Here is a 23,086-nt window from a genome sequence, read left to right as displayed (position 1 = left end):
AAATAAATAGAGAAAAATAGGAGAAATGAGAAGGTGTTATCACCACCATTATAACAAAAAGGAAAGAAAGATAGACTATAGGCTATATTCAATTTTTTGAGATATGATTGAATTTTGTGGCAGAGATATAAAGTTCTTCTAGATTGTTCTTTCCGATGAAAGAAGATGTGATGTAAATTGCAAGCGATTGACTCCTCGAGATGGAGAGACCACAAGGATAGAAAGTTCTCTGTCAAACAGAGTATATTGCTTTTGAACCTACAAACTGTGTAGCCATGATCTATCAAAGCTCAAGATTCAAAAAGGGAGAATCTAGAAGTTTAATGTAAAGTAATTTCTTTCAATAAATTCATCAAACACTTATTGCACAAAAATGTTTAACCTAAAAATGTAACAATGTGACAGTTATGTAAAGTTCCCTTAAAACTAACTCAAGCTTCAGGTAGCATCACCCACATGTCCCATATTAAACCCAGTTCCAACGGTATTGTTCTTTAGAGGCAAAAAGAAAAAGCAAAAAAACCAAATGAAAAGAAACTTAAATCAAATTTAACTAAAAATTTAACCAGTCGCTTAGACCACATAGACCACAAATGAAAGCAGAAGTATTATATTGATAGAGTCTGCATATGAAGACAAAAATTAAACATGAGATATAAAGAAAAAATAAAATGCACAAAAAAAAATCCAAAATAAATAACAACACTAACAAAGGATAATAACAGACAAAAAATAAAACAAAATAGAAGAAAGACTGAAACAGAAAATAGCTCACACATTAACCTGAACCTTGTAACACTCAAAGTAGAAGACCCATAAATATAGATACTTCAACCAAGAAGCTGATAAAATAGGAGAAAATCCATTGAAAAAAAGTAATAACAGAAGATTGAAAGAGAGAGGAGGATGAATTGAAAAGAAGTGGAAGAAGATTTAATCAAAAATTATGGTAAAACTCCAAGCCGAGAAGATGAAGGGAAAGTGAGAGAGTTAAGAAAGAACATGAAAGTGTGGACGGTTCTAGAATATGTGGCATCGTATGAAAAATAAAATGACAGAATAAAATAACAATTCTACCCTTGATCGACCAAGCATGACTTTTCTATATAATAGAAATTTTCAGACATATTAATATACTACACTGGATGTCTATAACTTTTAAAGGAGTAATACTCGTTATCTTTTTCATAAATTACATAATAACTCCCGTTACTCTACTATTTTTATTTATAATTTTCACACCTCCATAACCATCCCATCCCCGTGATCTCCCCCATGATCCAAATGGTTAATACCATGTTTAAAACAACCTTATTGTAAGCCTCTATATAATCTTATAAATAGCGTATTGGAAATCACGTAGTATACACTTGAAAAATACGTGATGAAATAAAAAAGTTCTCTCTTTCCTCTCTACATCTCTTGCCTATTTTCTCGTTTTATATTATTACTTTAAACTTAGTTTTTTGAACACTGAAGTATTAAAATACTATTTTAAGTATTCAAAAATAGAGAATTTAGTTGAGATCAAATTTTGAGGGACATACCAAATAAAAGCTTGCTTCCCTATTAAGAGTATCTGCAAAGGCGCTATATTATGTACGAGGGTACGAGCGGCACACTCAAATAACGGTATTGATGGCCAAGATTATTATCATTATTTTTGTAATAAATTGATGTCTGGATTAACTAGTTGGTAAGCACTTTAACTACTTTATCAAATGTTTGTTACTTTTCGCTAAAATATATACAAGTAAATCAAAATTTGAACATACAAAGATAATAGTAGTAATATTTTTACCTCAAAATATTAAACATTAATCACTCATTATTTTCATCTCACTTTAGTTATATTAGATCAAGCCTCTACGTGCACTGGCTAAGATCTTAATCTATTAACCAGATGATTAACTTAGGGGTAAGTATTTTTATCTCCACTTGAATCTCGTGGAGTTAAATAGTGATCGTTTGATCAAGCCTTTACGTGCACCGGCCAAGATTTCAATCTATTGACGAAAAGATGATTAGCTTAAAGAGTCCGTTTGGACATAAAAAAATTTCATTTTTTTTCGAAAAATTTTCACCTTTTTTTCAAAATCAGTGTTTGGTCACAAATTTTTTAATTTTCACCTGAATATGAATTTTAAAATTTTTCGAAAATTTAAAAAATTCCAAAAAGTTTGTTAAAAATTTAAAAACAATTCAAAATTATATTCATGTCTGAAAATAATTTTAATTTTCCAATACTATTTTTACTTTAATTTTTTTTTTACTTTTTTCAGAATTTTACAATTCTTATGTCAAAACGCCATAAGCATTTTCATCTCCATTTAAATCACGTGGAGTTAATAGTGAACTAACGTGTTAGGGAAAAAAAAAATGAAAAGACCTTTGTTACGTTGCGTGCTAGTAACTTTTTTTTCTTCTTTTTCATGACGTTGCGTGCTAAGTTTATAAATAGAAATAGTATTAACTTACCTACCTACCAGTCCTTCCCTTTGACTTCTATCAAGTTTTAGCCCTTTTCTCTCTCTCTTTCACCATCTGTACATCTCCCTAATCCGAATCCTAATAGTGCAAACTTTCAATGGGGACCGAAAATTCTGGAACAGTGGAGATAACGGAGCCATTGCTAGAGGAACCCTCCAAAATCCCCGATTCCAATTTGGACGATTCGGAAACTATCCCTTATTGGAAGGATCAGATCACGATCAGAGGCCTAGTGGTGAGTGCAGTGCTTGGGACTCTCTTCTGTATCATCACTCACAAGCTCAATCTCACTGTTGGTATCATTCCTTCTCTCAATGTCGCTGCTGGTTTGCTGGGTTTTTTCTTCGTCAAATCATGGACCGGTTTTATGTCCAAGCTGGGCTTTTCTGTTCAACCCTTTACTAAGCAAGAGAACACCGTTATTCAGACCTGTGTTGTTGCTTGCTATGGCCTCGCTTTTAGTGGTATTGCCCTATTCTTATCTGATTTTTATTTAATTAATTAAACAAAGAGCATGAGTATTGAAATGAAATGGGTCTAAATAGAGCGGAACAGATAAAGAGGATTCATATAGTCGACCACAACTAGTTTAGGGTGAGGCATAGTTGATTGATTGATTGTATTAAACAGAAACTCTTGGGTTTTATTATTATTATTAGCTGATGTTGCCTTCTTCTCGACGTTCTATTTTGGATGTTTAGTTTTCTTTTTAGGAGCATCAATCAATTCTTGCATTTGGCATGGTGAATTCCTATCATTTCATTCGCGAGCATAATTTTCAGTTTTTGTTTCGCATTTACTCCTTGATTTGAAGGGCCAGTAACCAAGGATTTTTGGATGTTGTCAACGAGCCAGAGGCGGATCCACGATTTAAATCTTATGGGTTCAATTTTAAGATTTTTAACATTGAACCCATTATATTTTTAAAGTTATGGGTTCATATCTACTATTTTTGCAATTTTAATAAATTTTTACATACAAGTTTTTACTCCGAGTCGAAAGTTATGGGTTCAGCTGAACCCGTAGCTAGTACGCTACATCCGCCTCTGCAACGAGCTAGTACTAACTGTTAGAGATCAATCAATCAGTCAACTATATCTCAATCACAAACTAAGTGAGGTCGATTATATAATTTCTCCATACAATTAGTCATAATGTGTTGAAACCAACTTTAGAGGACAGACCTTTAATTTTGTTAGAAGCGTATGAGGAAACGTACAAATTTAAAATTCACATCTTCCCCTTTTGCCACCACAGGAGGAGACTAGCTGTGGTGACAGATGAATCTTTCATCCTGTATAAAATTTACATTTACTTATATATAAGGAATTTCAGTTGACTGGAAAACGGTTTGTCTCTCTACTTATGGAACAAAAATGAGGAGTATTTATCACCCTAGAGAAATGATGATGAGTTTCTGTGTAATTTATTGGTTACTAGGACTTCTTTCAGTTCTATAGGATGATGAGGACTTAACAATTCTCGTACTTTTAACTTTTTAAGCTTATCATATGTTTGATTCTTGTTACCTTATATATTTGCAGGTGGCTTTGGGTCATACTTGCTAGCAATGGATGAGAAAACATACAAGCTTATAGGTCCTGATTATCCTGGAAACCGTGCAGAGGATGTTAAGAATCCAGGGTTATTATGGATGATGGGCTTTATATTTGTTGTTAGTTTCCTTGGCCTTTTTAGTCTTGTGCCTCTCCGTAAGGTACTTTCTGATTCCGACCATTTTTGGTAGTAGTTCAATAGATTGTTAAGGTTTGCATGGTTTGATTAAAATGTCTCCGCAATTTTTTCATGTAAAAAATCTGTTATTAATTAATGTAAGGGATGGAGAAGACATAAAACAAAACTTTTGTCGAATGGGGAACCAACACCACTACATTACGCTTGAACTGTTATAGCAACCACCGGCCAGCAATGTCCTTTCTATTTATTTACTTGTGCTATTCTATGAAATGCTTCTTTTGAAAGTTTTCTGTAGCTATATTGTATTAATTGAATAAATTTTGGGCATATGCTCCACATCCTTGTTGCTCATATGTTGATTGGGATTCAAATATCTATCTGACAAATTTAATTCTCTTTTAAATGTAATTTCAGGTTATGGTTATGGGTTATAAGCTCACATACCCTAGTGGAACCGCCACTGCCATGCTAATAAATAGCTTCCACACAAATACTGGTGCTGAACTTGCAAGGCAAGAGATTCATTACTATGTTCATTTCTGTATCTAATTTCATAAAGATGCTACATCTTTGGGCTAGCTACCTGATTGATGATAGAAGTGCAGAAGGTGTCTAGTAAGATAAGACCGGTTAAACTTATTTAATGCTTAATGGTCCTTATCAGCAAGAGAGAGTCTTGGTGATTGGTGTACTTGAGAATAAAGTTGTACATGAACATCACCAAATAATTAGCATCGCCTTTTCTTCTCTGGCTTTTGGAGTCATTCATTTTCTTCTTCTCGGGTTCAGACGTTAATGAATATATGTTTTTTCGCATTTATCTTTTTTCCCCAGTCGGGTCGGGGGGGGGGGGGGGGGCGGCGCTGGGGGCATTCAATCATTTCTATGGTCCTAGGAGAACTTACTTCGAAACATCTTGTGCTCTATGAGTATCACAAGTATCACTTGTTGTCACAGGAATCAAGTTGGCCGTCTAGGAAAATATTTGAGCATAAGTTTCTGCTGGAGCTGTTTTAAATGGTTTTTCAGTGGTATTGGCGATGCATGTGGCTTTGACAATTTTCCCACCCTTGGGCTGACCCTATTCAAGAACACGTAAGTATATTCTTCTAATATCTGCAATTCTTGTATTCCTTGCTATATTTTCTTGATCTGGAATAGGGGCAAGGTAAAAGCTCTTTTTCTTCCTTTTTTTTCTCTATTCAGATTGATTATTTTTTATTCTTAAGCTAATAATTTCCATGGGTTAGCTGAGAAGAGAATTATTGTAGCTTTATAGCCTGTTTGGCCAAGCTGGAAAAATCAACTTATTTTGAGAAGTGCTTTTTCTGAAAGTGCTTTTCGAAAAAGTACTTTTGGAGAAAAACAATTTATGTTTGGCTAATCAATTTAAAAAGTACTTTTGAGCAACAATTTGTGTTTGACCAAGCTTTTCAAAAGTGCCTTTAAGTATCAAATTATAAATATGGACATGAAAAGATTTATTCAATAGTTAATATTGTATAAGTTATTAAATAATCACAAATATTTATTATTAAAGACAATAATTAAGTTTTTTATTTTATTTAAGTAAAATATACACATAAAATTGAAAAGTACGTTATTCTTTTAAGAAGATTTAAATATATAAAAAATCATTCAGCAAAACCCAAAAGTCATTATATATTATTTGATAGTTTAAACTAAGGTTATTTTGGTATATACAACATTTTGCTAAGGATATTTTTGGTAGGAAGAAAATTCAAAACTGCTTCTGGGGAGAAGCTATTTTTTTCTGCTTCTTAAAAGCTGCTTCTGCTTCTCCCGAAAAGTACTTTTTTTTTTCTCCCAAAAGCTTGGCCAAACACCTCAAGTTAGAGAAAAATACTTTTTTGAGAAGCACTTTTGGCCCTGGAAGAAGCTTGGCTAAACAGGCTATTAGATTGGAATGAGAAAGCAGCTAGATTTATGCTTTTGTGAACAATTGTTCATTTTCAAGAGGAGGAAACACTTGCAATAGTTCTTCGAGCACAATATATGTTAGGCTGCTAGAACACCCGCATTATTTGAATTCTATAGATGCCATGATTTTGGTGCTACTGCTAAATTAGAGGCTGTGAAAATTTCTTTTTCCGTTGGCTCTTCTGTATGATCTCTTATGGATGCTTGCCCTATTTTTTAATGTTTACATATTATGTTTAACTTTTATTTTGTCACTAGATATTCTCTGTCCTTGGTTTTTGTTATAGTAAATTGAGGCCGAGAGAGAAACACGACCCGAAGCCTTGTAGTATGACTATGAATTCATTTTCCCTGTTTTCTCCCTCTTCCCCTACCTGCTGGAACTAAAACTATGACCTTCTTGTTAAAGAATGGATTCGCTATTGATGTTTTGGCTCTTACACAGTCGTCATCCTGCAGGTTCTATTTTGATTTTAGTCCAACTTATGTTGGATGTGGACTTATCTGTCCTCACATAGTCAACTGTTCAGTTCTCTTTGGAGCTATTATATCATGGGGTGTACTGTGGCCATTGATCTCCCAACGTGCTGGTGACTGGTACCCAGCAGACCTTGGAAGCAATGATTTCAAAGGTCTCTATGGATATAAGGTGTGTACTTACTGATAACTAATTCTAGCTGATGCACATCCGAAACACGATAACTCTGTAATGCTGTCTTAGTGGGCGTTTGGACATAAGAATTGTAAAATTACATAAAAAAGTGAAAAAACAATTCAAGCGAAAATGGTATTTGAAAATTAGAGTTGTATTTGGACATGAATATAATTTTGGGTTGTTTTTGAAGTTTTGTGAGTGATCTTAGTGAAAATTTTGAAAAACAGTTTTTTGGAGTTTTTCAAATTTTCGAAAAATTCCAAAATGCATCTTCAAGTCTTGGGCCTGATTTGTGCATAACTCAACTGAAAATGGCATTAATCCAAACCTTTAAACCCTAAAAATTTTATGACCAAACGCTGATTTCGAAAAAAAGTGAAAATTTTTCGAAAAAAATTGAAAAAATTCTTATGTCCAAACGGGCTCTTAATGTGCAACTCTAAGAGTAATGTACTTCAAGAAAGATTGTATAAACTTTCTCAAGCTATTCCTGTACTTCATTTTGGCAGAAAATGAGGTAAGACAAGGAAGGAATGAAAAAGAGAAAGATAAGAGGAAATTTATGTTAGTGGATTCCTTGCCTATGGTTCTTGTCAGCGTAGAGTATAAGGATTTGTAGTCGACTATATAGCAATGAGAGATATTTTCAAATGTTAGGGTACTTCTAATTTGCCAAAATACTTCTCAAGCATAGAATCTGCAATTTCATTGCAGGATTTGAATGCATAACATTCAATTTCTTCAATTCCAGCTTGATAGCTGTATTTTCATAAAGTCTGCTTTATCTTTCTGGTCTCAATGCTTTTGTGCGACGACTGGCCATTGGTCCTATGTAGGCTTGCTCTGTCTATGACATAAGATTGTTGGTAGAGTTAGAAATTGTGATACTCAAGAAGTCAGTTGACATTGTAGTTGGGAATTTTGGTGGAATGCCCACTGACAGGGGTGCCTCCCCCTCGGTTGCGGGGTGCTGGATCCAGGATGTATCTGCTTGCCTACTCCGAAGCTGTAGGCTAGAAGCAATTACAACACCCTTGACATGTAACATCACTGAAGATATGCACTTCTTAAATCATAAAAGTAAAGAAATTGCTGTATCTTTATTTTTCTGGAAAATTCTACATGTAGGACGATAGTGCACTGTCAACAGAAGATTGCCGTTCAGTAATCAGCAATTTACAAGCTCCTTTTCCCCAACTTAAGAGTCCAAAGTCCTCATTAGAAGCATGTTTTTTATATGCTTCCCGCGTTTTACTAAAAGCTCTCTAGGTGTGAGACAGCTAAGATATGAGCATTGTCCTCATATGTCACCTCTTAATGGTGAAATGGACCTGGAAGAAATGAGAATCTTCAGCTTATCTTTTTTCCGCTAGAGATTTGTTATTTTACTGTTGCAGCCCTAGAGATTTATTGACCTCATTTATCATGTTGTCTTCTAGCAAATCATTTTAAGGCGCATTCATAGTATCACAAGTACGCTTATTCTATTATTCTTTCCCCTAGAGAACTGGCCGTATACTTCCTTTGATGTACTTAAAATCTTCCCATATACTTCTGTTGGTGTTATTATAATCTTCATTTTCTTTCCTTCGTTTGCAGGTATTCATAGCCATCTCCCTCATACTTGGAGATGGGCTTTACAATTTAGTTAAGATAGTTGCAATCACCATAAGGGAAATTTTTAAAAGTAGCAGCACACAGAAGGATCTTCCCTTGGTCATGGAAGTCATTGGTAGGCCTTAATTGACCAAGTATTTGGTATTTAATTACTGAGAACAACATTACCTATTTGACTGCAGTATAGTGATAAAATTACAAATTGCTACATCAAAACTCCAAATTGATAAACAAATGGTTCACTCGTAATGATGAGAAAACAAGCTGCTGGGATCTGAAAAGATTTAAGCTTCTTCTTTCTGCTTGGTTATTATGTCAATGCAATTGAGGAACAGTGATCAAGCAGAGGAAAAGGTTGATGTCAGCTTTTGCACTGACTTATTCCCATTTCTGTAATTGCTTTGTGAACCAATTAATCAATTTTGAAAGCCTCTGTTACTGCACTATTAGAAGGGCGAACACTTTTTTTTGTTCGCTCTAAAATGAACTTGAGAGGTTACTACTTTATGGGGTATGTAATGTTTCTTGATTTTGTCTATTCATATTCTTACAGGTGGTGAGAGTTCCATACTAGAATTGGAAAGGAAGAAGCGCAACGAAGTTTTTCTGAAAGATAGGATACCGTTTTGGTTTGCTGCATCTGGATACGTTGCCCTGGCGGCAATATCTACAGCCGCAATGCCAATGATATTTCCTCCTCTGAAGTGGTATTTGGTCCTTTGCTCATACGTTATTGCCCCTGCCCTTGCCTTCTGCAACTCCTACGGCACAGGACTTACAGACTGGAGCTTGGCTTCAACTTATGGTAAAATTGGTCTTTTTATGATTGCGTCACTGGTAGGAAGCAATGGTGGGGTCATAGCAGGATTGGCAGCATGTGGAGTTATGATGTCCATAGTCTCCACAGCTGCTGACTTAATGCAAGACTTCAAGACGGGGTATCTTACACTATCATCAGCTAAATCAATGTTTGTGAGTCAGTTGGTGGGAACAGCAATGGGTTGCATTATTGCGCCCCTCACATTCTGGATGTATTGGAATGCTTTTGACATTGGGTCTCCTGATAGTCCATACAAAGCACCATATGCTGTCATTTACCGAGAGATGGCCATTCTGGGGATTGAGGGATTCTCCGAACTTCCAAAGCATTGCCTTGCATTGTGTTGTGGGTTTTTTGTGGCAGCTCTGGCCATAAACCTCTTGAGGGATGTTACGCCAGCAAAATTCTCCCAATTCATCCCTATTCCAATGGCGATGGCTGTTCCATTCTATATTGGGGCCTACTTTGCAATTGACATGTTTGTTGGCACAGTGATATTATTTGTATGGGAGAGGATAAATAAGAAGGATGCAGAAGATTTTGCTGGTGCTGTTGCCTCTGGTTTGATATGTGGCGATGGGATTTGGACCATACCATCAGCTATCCTCTCTATCTTCAGGATTAACCCACCAATCTGCATGTACTTTGGGCCTTCTGTGAGCACCTGAACAAGTGTACGCCTTGTAGCATTTGCAATTCTTTCTTTACTCTTATCAGAAAAACCTCTCGGATTGTAAATATTCTGTTAAGTATTTCTCCAATCATTTGTACCTGTAAATGTGCACCAGATGTTATAAACTTGGTAGTGTCATACATGAAAATGAATTACCACTTCATTAGGTATTTGACATTGCTGTTGTGTTGGAAAAATATTGCTACCAGGGGGTCCGGGAGAAATCCTTACAGCACAAAGCCCAAATATAGCTGTCGGATCTGTAAGTTTTTCTCAACTTATATTACACAATTTTTTATTTTGGAAGGTTTTAAAAATATGACTTTATGCCGATTAGGTAATATCAATATAAAGTTTATATATTGGATAGTATATTGGAAGGTATGGATGAATAAGAAAAGTCTAGCCTATGTCCTTGAAATGTTACTTTCTGAAACATAGGTATTAGAAATAAATTATTTAAATTTTACTAAGATTGTAGAACTTTGTGTAATTACTTATTTTTGTTAAAGCCTTTGTCTAAAAATTGGAAATATTGAGATTTAGAACTGGCGTTCTCTCTTTCCAAATATTTTAGTGGAAATTAGAGTGTGAGTATGTTCAATTGTCAAGCTTACCCTAAAAAAAATAAAGCAATACTCTTCAATTTCAAGTAAGTTTTTTATTATCCTGCAAAAAAGAAATCTAGAAGAAATTGCTATTTAATCAATGAAGTTTGCTCTGGATACTACCATTAGGTTTAGTCAAATTTCTTGTAGAGTAAGAAAATGGTATAAGTTGCGGCAGCCTGACAAGTGACAACCTCAGATTCAAAGATGAAATGATTTATAAGCTGAAAGAGGTAAAGAAACCCACTCCAAAGTCTGACCACCCAATTTTTAGAGCCTTATCTAATCGACAACAAAAACAAAATGGATGGAATTGTTACAAGATTATCCTTTTGTTATAATCAAACGACCAATTCAAATAGTAGTACTGAATTATGCTAATAACATCATCTTTCTATATTTATTACCATTTACCAATACTCGAGCACCTATACTAAGAATCACAAAGTCGTGTTCACGTTTTGGAACAGCTGGGAAGTAGTGATAAGAGTTATAGCTTAAAGCCTTAAACATATACTATGCAGAATTGATGATAAAAGAAAAAGCTTCATGCAAATTACATCATTAGAGATTAGAGAACTACAAAAAACTAAATTCTAGGGAAAAAGTCCAAATATACCCTTGTAATATATGAAATTGAGTATATTTACCCTTCGTTAATACTTTAGCTCAAATATGCCCTTACCGTCAATAGTTGGTCCATATATGCCCTCAGAGTTACACAGTTGGCCCATATATGCCCTTTTCGAAACGGAATTCACCCAAACTAATTAGCTCTTTCGTTAATTGTATTAAAGTGTATTACAAACACTATTTTCTTTTTATTAGTTCTTTTCTTTCTTCTTTTTTTTTTTCCTTTTTCTTTCTCCCTTATCTGTTTCCTCCATTACTGATGTCTTCTCCATTTTCGTCACCAATTTCACTTGAAAAAACTCATGAATTTCAATTACTAAGAAAATTCTCCCATAAGGTAATCAAGTTCCAATTTCACTGACCCTCTAAATAAACGAAATTAAATTGTTCCAAAAATTATGGTTTAAACTTTAAATAATAAAAACATCTCAACCTTTAACAATACTCAAAAGACCAAAATATTTAAATTATTTCCGGAAAGATAATTTAATGATTAAAAGCCTAGAGTTCAAGTTGTAGTGTTATAAATTTGAGTTGTTGGTCTTTTTTCAGCTGGACATTTTTTATTTTTTTTAATTAACTATGTAAATTAGGGGTGTACATGGAATGGGTTGGTTCGGTTTTTATTAAAACCAAACCAAACCAAACCAATTATATCGGTTTGGATTGTTCGATTTTGTTGGATTTTTCGGGTTTTTGGTTACATAAATATTATTTCAATCTTATTTTGTTAAATGTTTTAGCACTAAATATATGTTCAGTAAAAATTAAAAAATTGACAAACATATGATCTATAAAAATATTCTTATGGGAGAATTTTCTTAGTAATTGGAATTCATGAATTTTGTCAAGTGAAATTGGTGACGAAAATGGAGAAGATATCAGTAATGGAGGAAATCGGATAAGGGAGAAAGAAAAAGGAAAAAAAAAGAGAAGAAAAGAAAAAAGAAGAAAGAAAAGAGAAAGGTAATGAAAAAAAGTATTAATAAAAAGGAAATAGTGTTTGTAATACATTTTAATATAATTAACGAAAGAGCTAATTAGTTTGGGTGAATTTCGTTTAAAAGGAGGTATATATGGACCAACTGTGTAATTCTAAGGGTATATATGGACCAACTGTGTGACGGTAAGAATATATTTGAATTAAAATATTAACGGACGTCAAATATGCTCATTTTCATATAGTACAAGGGCATATTTGGATTTTTTTCTTAAATTTTATGATTATGGGGCGTCTTGATTCAAGGGAAGTCCCTTTCTTTGTCTTTTTCTATAGCCGCCTATATTTCCCAGCTGAACAATTACCTTTTGTTTATTAAGTAATTGCGTTGACTTTTATACGTTGAAGCGCATTTCCAGATGAGAACTGAGAAGGACCGGTATCCCCTCTCCGCCCTTTCCGATTCCCTTAGGCTATGGGAAATTGGGAACAAGAAAATTAACAACACATATTAGCTTGTGTTTATGTATTTAATTCAATCAATGGAAGAAATTGATAACGACAGATATCAGGAAAATTATGCATAAAATAACTTTATGTATTGTGTATTCAGGAAAATATTTTTCTAACGACAGATATCAGGAAAATTATGTATAAAGATTTACACTGGTATTGCGATTCAAAATAATTAAAATAATTTTGCTTCGCATGTTATCATCATCACTTTTTGACTACCAAAAAGCAGAAAAGATTAGAGTTCTTCCACTTCCTAGGTTTTGGTAGGCATTAGGCAATACTTAAGTATACAACCCTTGCTTGTCGGCTACTGCTGCCATTTAACCGCCTCATTTAATTTGGAAATAAGGGGACAATTTTATTTCTTACACTAAAAAATAAATGTAACTTTAATCGCTTAATTATAGTCTAGGATCATTACATACTCAATGTGAGAACCGTTATTCTTAGTGCGTAGATAAATTATAAATGTGGTATTTAAACAGGTAAAAATTATTTTATGAGAATAATTAAACTTTGCGACCAATTTGTAATATGTGCAAATTAGTAGGAGTATTATCTTTCGCTCCTTATCAGGTAATTCTTTCTTTACCCAAGCCAGTTCCTGTTCATATGTTCTCGTTGCTTACTCAGACTATTGGGAGTATAATTTACAGATGTGCTATCGTCGTCAATCCAATAATCTTGTTCCTTTAATAAAGGAGTAAACACCTCTTGTTTAATGAGGGAGAAAATGAACTATGTTATTGTAAAACTCCATTCTAAAGAATAACTTCAAAAGGCATGGCTGTAGGGTGCGCCGTTTCAATCATGCTATGAATTATTCGAAGAAGAATTAACCTAAATAATTGCACATCTAATCTCTTAAACTAAAATAAATTTTTTAATTTTGAGTAGTTAGATTAATGACTTTCCATTACCTGCTCCAAGCTCAGTCACGGGATTTGACCGTTTGGTTTTCAAATGGAACAAGTTCAGAGCAATTAAGCAAACATTGAAACCTCCTGTAGTTATTCTTTGTTTTTTTTCATATTTGTGAGGTCATCTTCTTCTATAATAAAAAAATATTTGCTCACTTTTTTTAATATTAAGTTGTAACAAGAAAACAACTTTAAAGGAGATATTAAATTTCTTGAGCCGCTCACATCCCAAAAATATCAATACCAATATCAACAGCAACATGGGGGAGAACAATCCTGCAGAAATCAAAGATTTCCAGATTGCAATTTCAGACAAAGACGAAACAAAGAAGCAACAATTGGCTCCAAAAAGAAGTTCTAATAAAGATAGGCACACAAAAGTTGAAGGCAGAGGCAGGAGGATACGCATGCCTGCTCTCTGTGCTGCTAGGATTTTTCAACTCACACGCGAATTGGGTCATAAATCTGATGGAGAAACAATCCAGTGGCTGTTGCAGCAGGCGGAGCCCTCCATTATTGCTGCAACAGGCAATGGAACAATTCCAGCCTCGGCTTTAGCCGCGGCAGGACCCTCTGTTTCGCAACAGGGGATCTCTGTTTCTGCTGGTTTGCAGCAAAAAATGGATGAATTAAGTGGCAATATTAGTAGTAGTAGTTTTTGTAGGACCAGTTGGCCTATGGTTAATGGGAATTTTGGGAGACCCCATTTGGCCACAACAGGAATATGGCCCCCATCCACAACAAATTTGGGGACAGAGAGTTCCAATTATCTACAAAAAATTACTAGCTTCCCTGGGTTTGACTTACCAGCCAACAATTTGAATCCTATGAGTTTTACTTCTATGTTGGGTGCTGCTAATCCCCAGCAATTACCTGGGTTAGAGCTTGGTTTATCACAAGATGGTCATATTGGGGGTTTGAATTCTCAATCTTTGAGCCAGATTTACCAGCAGATGGAGCATTCAAGAATGCACCATTCACAGCAACAGCAGCAACAAAATCAGCATCAGCAGCAACAAAATCAGCATCAGCAGCTTTCTCCGGTGGATGATTCTCAAGGATCAGGATAATAGAGCTTTTCCCATAACATATTCCAATTTGGGTGGTACATATATAAAGTGATACTGGCGTTTTCTGAGCTAGAGGGTTTTTTGGTGAATGATTTGATTTTTAGAGAGTGTCTTCTTAAAAAGTGCAGAAAATCTTTGTATCATTCATTTTGCCCTTTAGATCCAAATGCCAAGTGAAGTGCTTGTATCTTGTTTGTTGAAATAAACATAGAAATCATATATACACAAGCAACTTTCTTTCTTCAGTAACTGATTGAATCATATTTATCTGTCAGCCCAAGAATACGATTTCCGGCACTCAAATTTGACCTAAGCAGAGCCAAATGAGTTCAGCTCTAAATTAATTCTTTAAGATGGATCCTTAGGGGGAGGGACAACAATGCTTTTCTAATTTTTGTTTGGCTAAATTTTTTAAGATGAAGCTTTCTTTAGAAGATCCAAGCTTCAATAATGTGAAGTTCCATCCTCTATACAGTTCAATGTTCTTAAAGAGTGCTGTAGAATTGATATCTTCTACTTGCAGTTGAAAAAAGTCAGCGCTTTACTGAGCTCCTTTTTTCAAGTCAACCTTTCAGTTATAACTCTTTGCTTCACAAAGAAACATTGTTATTGAGAAATGCATTATTTCTTGCCATATGGCCTAAAAGTGGTAAAAGAAAATTCTTTTGATTGTACGTTCCAGTATTTTATGTATAATCTTATAAAAGAAGCATTATGTATTATTCATGGAGTATGTTGTTATAAGTGTCTATACTTGCCATGGCTTAGGTAGTTAGGTTGGATCAGGAACAGGATATTGAAGAGAGCAATTTCATTGTTTTTGAAGGGGGCTAAGTGATTGCATAGAAGCGCTAAGGAATGGTACAGATTTAAGTTGCTATCCCCCATTTAGCAGTTTTATCTTCTTCAGATGAAAGCACTAATTTGTTGTTATTCCAACAATAATAGTTGGGTAGAGGAAGGTGTATAAATGAAGCGTGGAAATGGAGTGTGCCAGTATGCTGCGATGATATTTTAATTTGCTTTGCATAAATAGAAGAGTTTTTTCACAAATGTAATTTATATTTCCTCTCCTCATAGTGAAATTGCTAGAGCTACATCCTTATCACACTCCTAGACATTCTTTATTCAGCTGCTTCTAATAGAAAAGTCTGAAGCAGATAGAGTAATATATTCTATGGATGGTGTATTTATAGATTTGCAACACATAAAAGAATCAAAGAAAAGATTGGTCATTATTTCATCAGTTGTTCAGTTATGACTAATGATTCTGATGCCTTGCCATGAGATTATTGGCGGGGGATTTTGTGTTGGTATTTTAAGCTTGTGTAGTTTAAAGAGGGTGAATGAGAAATGGAGGGAAAATGAAATATTTGAGTTTCCCTCGGCAAAGGGACATTGTCCCATATCTGAGGAAGAAAAGACTTTTGATGGGAATATATATAATTGCTCTTCTTCTAGCTCTTAAAGAGTTAAGAAAAAGGCAAGCCTCGCGCCGTCGTCATCGCTCGCTCGCTCGGCTTCGAATTATTTAATTAAATAATTAAATAATTAACGAAAAATTCAATCCGGAATAACATTTTTCCCGAATTATTTTAAATACATTTTTCCCGCAATATTTCAAACATTTCTGAAAGGTTGCAAACCTTTTCAGAAACAATGCCAGCAACTCTATAAATAGAGTTTGAATCCCAAAATCTTTCGTTACAAAATTTTCTAAACTTCTTCTTCTTCTTTTTCTTCTTCTTCTTCTTCTTCTTCTTCTTCTTCTTCTTCTTTTTCTTCTTCTGCACAATAAATTCCAGTGTGTTTTACAGCCTTCGAGTGGCTCGCTGTTCACCGGCGTTTTGGTACCAACACTCCGGTGAGTTAAATCGTTCTATCCTTGGAGGATATATTCCAGCACCTCGGGTACTTGAGGGGAATAATTTCCTTAAGGACACACTGTGTATTTAGTGGGCTCGATTTATTCCTATACTATTTTTTGTTTTTCAGAATCTATTTCGTTAAACAAGTATTACTAACTTTCTGTTTTGTTTTTTCAGAAAGTTTAATTGTTTATTACAGCAGTACAGAATTATAACATTCTTAAGGAAATTATTTTTTTATATTCCGTATTTTGTTTGTGGAGATTAAAACTTGTGTGGTTTTCTACTCCTTTTGAATTTTACTATTCTGATTTGAAGATATAAAAACTTCATCAAAGTATTGAAATTCGTAAAACGATTTGAAGAACATAAAAACTTCATCATTTTTCTGTGAAACAGTATATAAAAACTTCGATTTTATTTATTATACATACTGTTTTTGTTAATAACAATATTATTTACTGTTCTGATTTTGCCATTAATTGAACTCTTCTGTTGTTTACAGTGAGAAATAGTAATTGATAACGGAAATTCTTCTACGACTATTGCGGCAACGACGATAGCCTCGTCAAGCCGGAATGCTATTCCACCGACAGAGAAATCGGAGAAATTTTCCAGAGCCAACTTCAAAGGATGGCAGCAAAGGGTCTTCTTCTGGCTTACCACACTTGGTATGCAGAAATTCACTAGTGAAGAACCTCCAGTGCCTGTTGCGGACATGCCGGACAGCGAGAAATTCATGATTGTTGACGCGTGAAAGCTGGCAGATTTTCTTTGCAAAGGCTATATCTTAAGCGCTTTAGAGGATGACTTGTACAATGTGTACAGTGCGATGAATACTTCGAAAGAATTATGGGACGCACTTAAGAAGAAGTACAAGACTGAAGATGCATGCTTGAAAAAGTTCGTGGTTGCCAAGTTTCTAGATTGGAAATCCTAAGGAGTGGTGGATTGACTCTGGAGCCACTCGACATGTTTGTGCTGTCAAGGAAGCATTTGCGACCTACTCTACTGCTGGTCCCGAAGAAGAGCTTTCCATGAAAAATACTGCAACAGCCAAGATTGAAGGTTATGGGAAGATATTCCTGAAGATGACTTCCGGCAAGGTGTTAACGCTCAACAACGTTCTTCATGTTCCTACTATTAGGAAGAATTTAGTTTCTACTTCTTTTCTTGTTAAGAACGGATTCAAATGTGTATTTGTTTCTGATAAAGTTGTTGTAAGTAAGAATGAAATGTATGCTGGAAAGGGCTACCTCACAGAGGGCCTCTTCAAACTAAATGTAATGGTTGTTGACAGTATGAATAAAATTGCAGCTTCTTCTTATTTATTAGAGTCAAATGATTTATGGCATATTCGTTTAGGACATGTCAATTACAAAACCTTGGGGAAGTTAATTAATTTAGAAGTGTTGTCTAAATTCGAGTGTAATAAATCAAAATGTCAAATATGTGTTGAGTCTAAGTTTGTAAAACATCCTTATAAGTCTATTGAAAGGAATTCAAATCCTTTAGACTTAATTCATACTGACATTTGTGATATGAAGTCGATACCATCTCGAGGTGGGAAAAAGTATTTTATTACTTTGATTGACGACTGCACTCGATATTGTTATGTTTATTTGCTTAATAGTAAGGATGAAGCAATTGAAGCATTTAAGCAATACAAGAATGAAGTGGAGAATTAATTAAATAAAAAGATCAAAATGATTAGAAGTGATAGGGGTAGAGAATATGAATTTCCATTTGCAGAAATATGTTCGGAATATGGAATTATCCATCAAACTACTGCACCTTACACACCTCAATCCAATGGAATTGCGAAAAGGAAAAATCGGACATTAAAGAAAATGATGAATTCTTTATTAATAAGTTCCGGATTACCGCAGAGTTTGTGAGGCGAAGCTATCCTTACAGCTAACCGAATACTCAACAGAGTACCCCACAGCAAAACGCAATTTATTCCATATGAAAAATGGAAAGGAAGAAAACCCAATTTGAAATATTTCAAAGTGTAGGGGTGTCTAGCAAAGGTACAAGTTCCTTTACCTAAAAGGGTTAAAATCGGACCAAAAACTGTTAATTGCATTTTCATTGGATATGCTACAGACAGTAAAGCATGTCGGTTTTTGGTTCATAAATCCGATAATCCCGAAATTTACGTTAATACGGTAATGGAATCAGATAATGCTGAATTCTTTGAAAGCATCTATCCGTATAAAACTGAATGTGAGTCGTTAAGTGAAAGAGCTAAACGACCTCGGGAAGAACCAAAGGAAAATACTCCAAGTATAGAAGATCCAAGGCGTAGCAAACGTCAAAGAACATCTACTTCCTTTGGACCAGATTTTGTGACATTCTTGCTTGAAAATGAGCCTCTTTTAAAGCAGCTATGTCATCTTCTGATTTAGCGTTTTGGAAAGATGCAGTCAATAGTGAGATTCAATCAATTTTGGATAACCATACATGGGAATTGGTAGATCTTCCTCCGGGAAATAAGCCTTTAGGTTCGAAATGGATCTTTAAACGGAAAGTGAAAGCTGATGGCACTATTGACAAATATAAGGCAAGACTTGTTGTCAAAGGTTATAGACAAAAGGAAGGCCTTGATTACTTTGACACTTACTCGCCAGTAACGAGGATAACATCTATTAGGGTGTTAGTGGCACTAGCGGCCGTGTATGGTCTTGAAATCCATCAAATGGATATTAAAACAGCTTTCTTAAATGGAGAATTAGAGGAAGAGATTTACATGGAACAACCTGAGATTTTTGTGGTAATTGATAATGAAAAGAAAGTGTGCAAACTTGTTAAATCGCTTTATGGACTTAAACAAGCACCCAAACAATGGCATGCCAAATTTGACCAAACAATGTTGGCAAGTGGGTTTAAAATCAACGAATGCGACAAATGTGTTTACATTAAAAACACTCCAGGTCATGAAGTCATTGTTTGTTTATATGTTGATGACATGTTGATAATGAGCAAAAACATGGCAGATATAAATGCTACTAAGCGCATGTTGGCTAGCAAATTCGATATGAAAGACTTAGGAGTTGCTGATGTGATCTTAGGAATCAGAATTCACAAGACTCCACAAGGTCTAGCATTATCACAGTCTTACTACATTGAAAAGGTACTTGACAAGTTCAAGTATTTGGATTTCAAAATTGCCAAGACTCCAATTGACGTGAGTTATGCACTTCAAAAGAATGAAGGTGAAAGTGACTCACAACTGGATTATGCAAGAGTATTGGGAAGTTTGATGTATATCATGAATTGTACACGACCAGATATAGCATGTGCTATTAGTAAACTGAGTCGGTTTACAAGTAATCCCAATCACATACATTGGATGGCAATGAAACGAGTTTTGGGGTATCTCAAACATACCCAAAATTACGCTTTGCATTATAACAAATATCCCTCCGTGATCGAGGGATATAGTGATGCAAATTGGATCACTGGATCATCTGAAGTTAAATCCACGAGTGGATATGTTTTCACAATTAGGGGTGGAGCAGTGTCTTGAAAATCATCCAAACAAACGTGCATCGCCCGTTCTACAATGGAATCTGAATTCATAGCTTTAGATAAGGCCGGTGAAGAAGCTGAATGGCTCCGGAATTTCTTGAAAGATATTCCATTTTGGCCCAAACCTTTGGCACCTATTTGTATACATTGTGATAGTCAAGCGGCAATAGGCAGGGCAGGGAGCGTTATGTATAACGAAAAATCTCGTCATATACGACGGAGACACAATACCGTTAGACAACTACTCTCTAGTGGTGTTATCACAATTGACTACATAAAGTCAAGAGATAACGTGTCGGATCCACTTACAAAAGGCCTATCTAGAGAGGCAGTTGAAAGATCATCAAAGGGAATGGGGTTAAGGTCTAGGACAAGTCATCATGACGGTAACTCTACCTAGCAGACTGGAGATCCCACGAGCTAGGTTCAAAGAGATCAAACAAAGTTATGAATGACGGTTCAACATTGTCAAATAACTCAACCCATTCTCGTGATGAAGACAATGTTCAGAAATCGAGGTAAAGCATTAAGGCTTTTTGATGAGTCAACAAAGCTTAAAGATTTTTTAATGATTTGCTAAGTCTGGCAGGATATGACCAGATAGTGTGTCTACAGGATTACACTTTTAGAAATCACCTATGTGAGTGTGAAGTGTAAGCCGCTTTAAGGGGAATGAAAGTAAAGGCCCATTCTCTAAGCACTCATGAAACCAGGCGGTGTTCATGGCTAAAACGAACACAACCGTGAGAACCATAGATGGTTAAGGATTGATTGTGTACTTATGTTGTTTAGGTATACAACAAAACTCGACGGTTCAAAGATATCAAATCTACCGATTGACCGAGTATATCCGATATAAGTTCACTACGGAAAGTTCAAAGGGAAACCTACTTATCCAGATGCAATTAATTCTTGCATGTAAAACTCACACGCGTCCGTGCATTCCTTTATTTTATAGCCATTCCCCATTCATGTGGGAGATTGTTGAGATTTTAAGCTTGTGTAGCTTAAAGAGGGTGAATGAGAAATGGAGGAAAAATAAAATATTTGAATTTCTGCAAAGGGACATTGTCCCATATCGGAGGAAGAAAAGGCTTTTGATGGGTATATATATATATAATTGCTCTTCTTCTAGCTCTTAAAGAGTTAAGAAAAAGGCAAGCCTCGCGCCGTCGTCGTCGTCGCTCGGCTCGGCTTCGGCTTCGTATTTGGATTCGGTCAAAGATCGATTGATTGATTAATCTTTTTAGATAAAATTTCTTTCAATTATTTAATTAATTAATTAAATAATTAACGAAAAATTCAATCCGGAATAACCCATGACCCGCGACCCGGTTCGGTCAGGCCAGTTTTCTTTCCCGAATTATTTTAAATACATTTTTCCCGCAATATTTCAAACAACCATTTTCCAACAGCCATTTCTGAAAGGTTGCAAACCTTTTCAGAAATAATGCGAGCAACTCTATAAATAGAGTTTGAATCTCAGAATCTTTCATTACGAAATTTTCTGAGCTTCTTCTTCTTCTTCTGCACAATAAATTCCAGTGTATTTTACAGCCTTCGAGTGACTCGTTGTTCACCGGCGTTTTGGTACCGACACTCCGGTGAGTTAAATCGTTCTATCGTGGGAGGATATATTCCAGCACCTCGGGTACTTGAGGGGAATAATTTCCTTAAGGACACACTGTGTATTTAGTGGGCTCGATTTATTCCTATACTATTTTTTGTTTTTCAGAATCTATTTCGTTAAACAAGTATTACTAACTTTCTGTTTTGTTTTTTCAGAAAGTTTAATTGTTTATTACAGCAGTACAGAATTATAACATTCTTAAGGAAATTATTTTTTTATATTCCGTATTTTGTTTGTGGAGATTAAAACTTGTGTGGTTTTCTACTCCTTTTGAATTTTACTATTCTGATTTGAAGATATAAAAACTTCATCAAAGTATTGAAATTCGTATTTTGCAAATATAGCCCAGGGGCTGGCTGTATATAGGTAGATATACAGATGACTCTGTAGTCTGTACATTTTTCAGTCCGAGAAAGAAAAAAAGAACCAAAATGTAATGTTGCATATGCAAGAAAGAATCATGAACAGCGGAATTAGTTGGCACGAATGATTCAAAGATCAGGTTAATTGTATTTGCAAGATATTCAAATCTGTAAAAGCATCAAAGGAAGAGGTTGCTTTCCTATAACTTTGGCAGCTGTCATTGAATGAATTGTTCTATAAATTAAACAAGTTATGGGGAAAGTTTTGCTTTCTTATATTCAATCATCTTCTACTTGAACCTAATATATGGATTCTTGATATATGAATTTCAACATGAGTCATTCCCTTTTTCTTTTGTTTCTATCTTTTGGATAGGGGTAAGAGTTTTTCAGATGTTAGTGTGGCCACCCACTATCACAGTGTTTGCTCGTTATGAGGAATATACAGGTAGAGCATTTCATTCTATTCTCTTCTGTTACTTGCTAAGTCTACAGACCATAAGGCAAAAGCTAAAAGAAAAGGAGAAGAAGCACAAACGTGGTAGCTCGTACAGAAAATACAAGATGCCCAATCCCATAGTAGCAAGTTGGGAAGGGCATAATTAAATTGAACATTATTATGCGAATGTCTTTCTCTGTGTGCGTATATGTAAATGCTCAGTTGTGGTCCCTGTTGTATCCTCATCCTTACTTGCTTCATATATGCTTTAGGATTATGCAATAAGTTGAATAATCCAAACCATTTGGTATACGTTGTGCCATTGCCACCCCTTTATCTCTTCTTTGTTGGGCATTTGATTTTTTTTCTTAATAATAGTGGTGTTCATGTCAGCTTGCGTGAAGTTTGCCTATCCCAGGAGCACCGATTGACTAATTCTACGAGGTACGCTGCTACTTCCCGGGAGCACAAGTATAGCTTGTGCGCATGGGGCTTGGACATACGGAGAAAATCACTTAGTGTTTATGCCTTCGATGGAATTTGAACTTAAGACCTCGTGGTTCTCAATTCATTTTATTGATCTCTAAACCATGTTCTTGGGTAAATTGATAGAGATGGCAACTGCACCTTTTAAAGATATTTATGGGGCTACGTGGACGGCTTATTATAACC

At 35.1% G+C, this 23,086-nt stretch overlaps 2 protein-coding genes across 2 annotated transcripts; both read left to right on the top strand.

The window, feature by feature from the left end:
• Nucleotides 1-2,447: 2,447 nt before the first annotated feature.
• Nucleotides 2,448-10,064, top strand: LOC107787813 (putative metal-nicotianamine transporter YSL6). Its single transcript, XM_075234573.1, has 7 exons — nt 2,448-2,954; nt 4,035-4,207; nt 4,603-4,700; nt 5,146-5,283; nt 6,589-6,778; nt 8,384-8,516; nt 8,955-10,064. Exons 1-7 carry the CDS (start codon nt 2,588-2,590, stop codon nt 9,887-9,889), a joined length of 2,034 nt encoding a protein of 677 aa, XP_075090674.1. The 5' UTR covers nt 2,448-2,587; the 3' UTR covers nt 9,890-10,064.
• A 3,543-nt stretch (nt 10,065-13,607) lies between these two features.
• Nucleotides 13,608-14,825, top strand: LOC107787814 (transcription factor TCP20). The gene has a single exon (XM_016609417.2). It carries the CDS (start codon nt 13,772-13,774, stop codon nt 14,579-14,581), a length of 810 nt encoding a protein of 269 aa, XP_016464903.2. The 5' UTR covers nt 13,608-13,771; the 3' UTR covers nt 14,582-14,825.
• Nucleotides 14,826-23,086: the final 8,261 nt, after the last annotated feature.

Source organism: Nicotiana tabacum, chromosome 17 (assembly GCF_000715075.1).
Source record: "Nicotiana tabacum cultivar K326 chromosome 17, ASM71507v2, whole genome shotgun sequence".
Lineage (NCBI taxonomy): Eukaryota > Viridiplantae > Streptophyta > Magnoliopsida > Solanales > Solanaceae > Nicotiana > Nicotiana tabacum.
The sequence above is the reverse complement of the archived record's forward strand: the minus strand, read 5'-3'. Positions and strand labels throughout refer to the sequence as shown.